The 6,989-nt window shown below is 38.9% G+C and overlaps 1 protein-coding gene across 1 annotated transcript; it reads right to left on the bottom strand.

Moving 5' to 3' along the window:
* Positions 1 to 6,061: 6,061 nt before the first annotated feature.
* On the bottom strand, positions 6,062 to 6,732 carry LOC119518148 (protein kish-A-like). The gene has a single exon (XM_037815204.1). The coding sequence runs from the start codon at positions 6,662 to 6,664 to the stop codon at positions 6,446 to 6,448; it is 219 nt and encodes a 72-aa protein (XP_037671132.1). The 5' UTR covers positions 6,665 to 6,732; the 3' UTR covers positions 6,062 to 6,445.
* Between the last annotated feature and the right edge of the window lie 257 nt (positions 6,733 to 6,989).

Raw genomic sequence — 6,989 nt, 5'->3', positions numbered from 1 at the left:
TAATGATAATAATCCTCTTTGTGCTTTCCATTCATAATCAATCAATTCACAATCATGATCTCAAAATAATTTGATCTAATAGCCAACACATGCACACACACATACACAGACACACATGTCAGCTTTTGAAGAGAGTACACCTTTTATCAGCATGTTGAAGAGCCATGAGTAATGATGTAATTACTGTGGAATTGTTTTGAAAAATGGACTATGCCTGTTTTGTAGATGGAAGAGTGGAAGCTCAGAAATGTCCAGGGGCATGCCCCAGATCATTTGGTGAAGAGTTACAACACCTTTTGCCGGCACTCTGTCTCACTTGCTATGCAGCCTGTGAAGGTTAGAGAGAGTAATCTGCCTTAAGTGATTCAGAAGTACTGAGTAAACACGGGTGTGTATACATAAATGAACAGTTACATACGAAGGAGCCATTAGCCTAGATATGTTTGAAGAAGGGTACCCTTGGAAGAATTTTAAAAGCTAGGCTCCAGAAGTAAAGGTTTTTATGCAACAGCCCTATTAATATTCTGCCAAACTGTTTAAAATTGATTCAGTCTCTATAACATATCATTGAAAATATAGAGGGAAATACAGGCGATTTTGTAGTGATTGCTACTGCCCAGCTGAAGGGCCCAGGCCACTTTGAGGCAACAGTGAACCATTTTAGGATTTCCATATATTCACTAATAACATCTACACAAAGAATGCAAAATAGAAAGGAGATAAATTGTTTGGTAGATATGATGGTTAGGGAAAATAAAGACCTTCATAAGTAACAAGTTTAAATAGTCTGAATAATTGTCTCTAAGATACTTTTTTGTATGTCTATAAGATAGACGGAAAGTTGAAAAATGATTTAGAGAATTTGAATTTCTAAAAAAAAATCCATTCCTCATAATTGGTCATAATAATATCATTTTGCAAAATAGAAGTCCATCTGATATGTTTGTTAGTAGAAGCAAAGGAGAGGGGAAAACCCACTTTCTGGAAAGACAGCAGCATCAGCATTAGCTTACCATAAGTTTCAGTGATGTGTACTGACCACTCCTGGTCCCCTTTTCTCTGCTCTCACCATTTTCAGGATCTTGAATCTATTTTACCACACACACTCCCACACCATCCCCATTTTTGTTTTCTAGTCGCCAAAACAAATGGTATGCAGTGGGTTGACTTAAACAATGAAAATTTATCGTTTCATGGTTTTGAGGCTAGGCGAAGTCCAAAATCAAGGCATTATCAAGGCAGTTTTCTCCTAGAAGACTGAGTCATTCTGAAATCGGCTGCCGGTGATCCTTGGTCCTTGGCTTTTCTGTCACATGGCAGTGTACACGGCAGCCTCTCCTGGTTCCTTCTTTTTCTTCCAGTTCTGTTGACTTTCAGCTTCTGGCTGCTTTTTCTGACCCCCCCCCCCCCAATTCTGACTTTCACTCTGCTTATAAAAGACTCCAGTAATCTAGATTAAAATCGAACCTGATTCATATGGGCCACACGTTAACTGAAGTTACATCTTGAAGAGATTTTATTTACAATGGGTCCACCCTCACAAGAATGGATTAAAGTTTAAGTACATGCTTTTCTGGGGTACATAGCTCCAAGCCACCAAATCCCCTGTTTTACCTGTTTTAGTTTTCTAGGCTGCTCAAGCAAATATCATGCAATAAACTGGCTTAAACAATGGGAATCTAATGGCTCATGGTTTTGAGGTTAGGAAAAAGATCAAATCCAGGCATTATCATGGCAATGCTTTCTCCTTGAAGACTGTTGTATTCTGGGGCTAGCTGCTAGCTATCCTTGGACCTTAGCTTGTCACATGGTAAGGCAAATGGCAGTGTCTTCTGGTCTCTGTCTTCTCTTGTGGATTCCATTGATGTTTAGTTTGTTGCTACTCCCTCTATGCTTTCTCTTGCTCTGTTGGAATTTAATTCTGCTTATAAAGGACTCTAGTAATAAGATTAAAAGCTATCCTAATTGAGTTGGGCCACACCTTATCTGAAGTAACCTCATCAAAAGGTCCTATTTACAATGGATTCACACCCACAGAAATGGATTAAGTTTAAGAACATGTTTTTCTGGAGTGCATAGTTCCAAGCCACCACACCCCCTTTCTTGGGGTTCCCGTGAAGAACATCTGCTTTTGCTCAGCCCCTTTGGTTCTTTCAATGCTATATTCTTCATATGAGAAAATGAGAAAATGAGGATTGTTTGCATTTTGAAGATGAATTTCTGGCTGGCTTTTTCTGAATAATTAAGATTGGTTTAGATTTTGTACAAACATTCTTCTTCTTCATTACAAAAAAAATAATTAGCTGTTTAGGCATGGAATTCCTTCTGTTCTCCAATGTATGACCCATTTGCATTTATGGAAGACATCAGAGAGCTGGATCTGCCTCTGGCTGATATGGTACTGGTTTCCATTACCCTTGGCCTAGGTATATTGCCAGGATCAAGTGCTTCATCTTTAGACTTCAAACATTTGATCCTTAATCGTACATATCATTTCTAAAAATTATTGATATGACTTCACTAAGCAACCACTGAGCTACATCATGGATATTGTCAATGGCATAGACTTTGTCTAGAGGAAAATGTTTGCTAGTAGTACACTTGGGACTTGGAAAATCTTTTTTATTCCACAAAGTGAGGATGACTGCTATACTTCACCTCCCAAAGAAGAGTATATTTTAACGAAACTGCTGGGAGTTTGTAATTAGGCACTAAAAAGAGGTATTTGAGAAGTAGAAGACAAGTTTAGACCCATGAGGAGTTTATTAACTAGAAGGGACAAAGACAACATTAAAATCACATGAACAATTACATGGAATTATAGATAGATACTCTGTAATGTAGGAGGGAACTGTGGAGTCCTTTGGCTAGGGATCAACAAACTTTTTTTGTAAAAGGTCAGACAATAAATATTTTAGGCTCTGTAGATCATATACTCTTTGTTGCAGCTACTCAGCTCTGCCTTTGTAAAGAAGAGCAGTCACAGACAAATTGGAAGTAAATGAGCGTGGTTGTGTTCCAATAAAACTTTATTTGTAAAAAGAGACAATCAGAGATTTGGACTGTGGGCCGTAATTTCCTAGACCTATTCTAAACCAAATTTCCTCCAATGCAGAAACCTCTCCTGTAGCACTCAGACCATTCTGTACATGCACAGCTACAATGCCTGGAGATTTTCTTTAGATGAAGCCACAACTTGTCTGAAACTTACCTGTTACCACCATCTCCAACCTGGACCATGACAGTGTCCTCCTAAATGGTCTCCCTTGCTCTACCTTTGCCCTCCCTGCAATTTGTCCTCCACACAGCCATAAGATAAATAATTCTTATAAAATGTAAGCCAGTCATTTCACTCTCCTGCTCAAGGTCCTGTTACAGTTTCCAAAACATTTAGAATAAATCAAAATGTTTTACCAAGGCTATAAGGTCCTAACGATCTGATTCATGACTGCATATCCAACTTCATTTCTTATTACTCACTGCTCTCTGACAACACTGGCATCTTGGTGTTTGTGCTGGTTTGAATCTATTATGTCCTCCACAAAAGTCATGTTTTTTAATGCAATCTTGTGGGGGCAGACTTATTAGTCTTTTGATTAGGGTGGGACATTTGATTATGCTGTTTCCATGGAGATGTGACCCACCTAACTATAGGTGAAACCATTTATTTAGATCATTTCCATGGAGGTGTGACCCTGCCCATTCTGGGTGGGTCTTAATTAGATCACTGGACTCCTTTAAAGAGAGATCACACAGAGAGCAGAGAAGTCAAAATGCCCCAAGAGATGCTGAGAGAGACATTTTAGAGAGAACCTAAGATATGTAATCTAGAGTTTGCCCTGGGAGAACAAGCAAAGATGCATAAGAGCTAAGAGATGAAGCCCAGAGTTTGCTCCAGAGAAGCTAACAAAGGACTCCCCAGATGCTTAAATTGGAATATAGTCTCTAAGCTTTATATCAGTGTTAAATTGCTTGAACTTGATAATTTCACTTAAGGTGGTCACGTAAGTGAATATCCTTGTAATTAGGAAATGTACATGGGGATATTAAGTGTTCAAGGGGCATGATGTATATAATGTACACTCAACTGTTCGGAAGAGGGATCCACAAATAGACATACAACAGACAGATAGATGGATGGGTAGATATATAGAAAGAATGTTATATGTGGCAAAAAGTCAAAATTGGTGGATCTGGGTATCTAGGGGTAGGGGTGGTGGGTAGGGGTATACTGGAGTTTTCTGTGTGGGGTTTGTTTTATTTTTGTAACTATCCTGTAAGTTTGAACATATTTTAAGATCAAAAGGAAGAAAAAAAGAAAACATTTTAAAAATGTTATTAACTGATAGCAGAACTTATTCCTACCCTATTTTTTTACTTTTTCCAAATTTTCAATAACATGCAGTTATTATTTAATAATGGAAAAATAACTTCTGTAAAGAAGGAAATTAGGCAGATTTGGTAGTTTTTTCAGAGTCATCCTTTTCACACTCTTAAGTTGATCTACCGCTTCAATGTCTAATGCTCACTCACCATTTCAGATAATTTGCTACAGCATTTTGCCAACGATTAATCATCAAATTTGTCAGTTTTTATTATCCAACAACACTAAGTACTGTCATCATCAAGTGCCACCAATTTTGCCTTCTAAATATCTGTTGATACTAACCCCTCCTTTCCACCTTCAATATTGACCCTGGTAAAGGCCTTTATCCTGATCATGCTCTCAGTATCTATTCTTGTTTCTCTCCATTTCATCTTTTTACTCAGATCTACCACATTGTTTATTTGTGTACAGCCCTCCATGGCTCCTAGGCTCCAGAGTACAGTTCAAGCTCCTTGTTGAGCCTACAAGGGCCTCTTGAGCTGATCCCTGTCTGCACCTCCAGCCATGTCACTCCCCACCTCACTTTCTTCTTTTAGAATACAGAAGGGCTTCTAGTTCTCTGAGCTCACCCTGCCACTTCTCCTCCTTGACTTTGCTCATGCCATTCCTTCAGCCAGGAACCTTGTTCACCTGCTAACTCTGCCTTCCTCAGGACTCAGCTCCAGCATTAGCTCCTCTGGGGAGACTTCTATGACCCACCAGTTGGAGTGAGGCTCCTCTGGGTAACTATATTTCACTAACATCACTAGACAGTTTCAAATTTCTTCCCCCAAAGTGAAAAAATTAATGCCATTTGTCACATTTTCAAAGTGGTTCTTACATAATGGCACATCTGTCCTCATTATAATCCTGTAAATAGGCAAGAAAGACTAATTTTTCACTATATGGACAAGGAATACAAGGTTCAAAGACAATACACTTGAATGCAGTCACGTGGCTCATCATAATGGAGCTGGCACTGGTACCTGGGTGTTCTGACCACAGGGCAATGCTTTTTCTTCTTCCACTATTGCTTCCTGTGAGCAGAACCTGGAAAGGTTGGCAAATTGGTAGGGAGAAGGGGAGTCTAGTTGATGGGTGTGCCAGTTTGAATGTATTATGTCCCCCAAATGCCATTACCTTTGATGTAGTCTTGTGTGGGCAGATGTTATCAGTGTTGATTAAACTAGATTTAAAGTTCTGTATTAAAAAAAACAAAACAAAAGTACAGTTTGCATTATGGGGCAATTAAAATAACTGTTCCATTTTTGAAGACCTGACATTAAAAATAATGAAAACTATGTAAGAGATTATTCTGTAATTGTTCTGTTTTGCTCTTCTCATTCTAAGAATGTAGTATTTTTCAGAGACAAACAGCAAGCTAGTCAAGTTTATGCTTAAGACATTTACCTATACTTGGCCAGAAGTTTCAGAGGCTTCTTTCGGTGTAAACTCTCATGTTAAATATGAACATTTTCCCAATAATACTCTTAAGTCGCATCTCACTTATCTCCCTTAAGAACTGCACAGGCTTATTTTATATACTTAGAAAATCTGTAGTAAACTACAGAGTTTACTAAGAGTAGAGTTACTCTGGTTAATGTTCAAAATGGTGTGGCCAGAGGAAAAGCAAGCAATATTAAAGAAGAACGCAATCCTTACCAACACAAATTGAAACCCCCTTTTCCCCAATAAAAAAGATAGCCCCCAAAAAGATCTCATTCTATAAAGATTTATCATTTCCAAATCACAGTGTAAGGAACTTGAGTAATTTACCAATTTTGTTTTCTACTCTGTGCCTTAGAAATACCTCACTAAAAACTGGTATCTGACACAACAGAAGACATTTGCAGACTATAATATTGTAGTGACAGTACTGAGGTTGATTGTTTGGTTACATCTTAATTATTTATATAGAACATTGGTCCAATAACTTAAAAATAAAGAACAGCAGCTGGAAATTTATCTCAGTCAATGTTCAGAGATAAAAGGGGTAACCACTCTTTCCATTATTTTCTGCATATAAGTCCTTTTTCATTTTGAAATCTGATGGCAATTAAATTCTGGCATTGTTCCAAGCTATTGCATGAACAGGATACTGAAGGCCATCACTATACAGCACACTACAACATAAGGACTCTTTCGTTCACCAATTCTGGCACACTTCCAAAATATGCCCAACAATCCAGTTTTATTTCTGTCCAGGAGGCTGGGTGCCAAGGATCGGATATAAGCACAGGTACATATAAGCAGCAAGATTACAGTCAACAAACTCTGAAAATTGAAAATGGCAGACATAGTGAGGCCCGCGAAGCCCCAGCCACATCACCCTTCCGGGCCCAGAGCGGAAGAGGCGTGCTCACTCCTCCTGCCCTTCTTGAGCTCTCTCATCAGTGTTGATTAGATTGTAATTCTTTGAGGGTTTCTTTGGAATGCACCCCACCCAACTGTAGGTGACGACTCTGATTAGATATTTCCATGGAGGCATGGCCCCACCCATTCAGGGTGGGCCTTGATCAGTGGAGCTATATAAATGAGCTGACAGGCAGAGGGAACTCAGTGCAGCTGTGAGCGACGTTTTGAAGAGGAGCTACAGCCAACAGGGACACTTTGAAGAAAGCAC

The sequence above is a fragment of the Choloepus didactylus genome, chromosome 2, assembly GCF_015220235.1.
Source record: "Choloepus didactylus isolate mChoDid1 chromosome 2, mChoDid1.pri, whole genome shotgun sequence".
NCBI lineage: Eukaryota > Metazoa > Chordata > Mammalia > Pilosa > Megalonychidae > Choloepus > Choloepus didactylus.
The sequence above is the reverse complement of the archived record's forward strand: the minus strand, read 5'-3'. Positions and strand labels throughout refer to the sequence as shown.

Bases quoted from the DNA above. Each gene is read 5' to 3' on its own strand.
- LOC119518148 (XM_037815204.1), bottom strand. From the start codon at position 6,664: ATGTCTGCCATTTTCAATTTTCAGAGTTTGTTGACTGTAATCTTGCTG.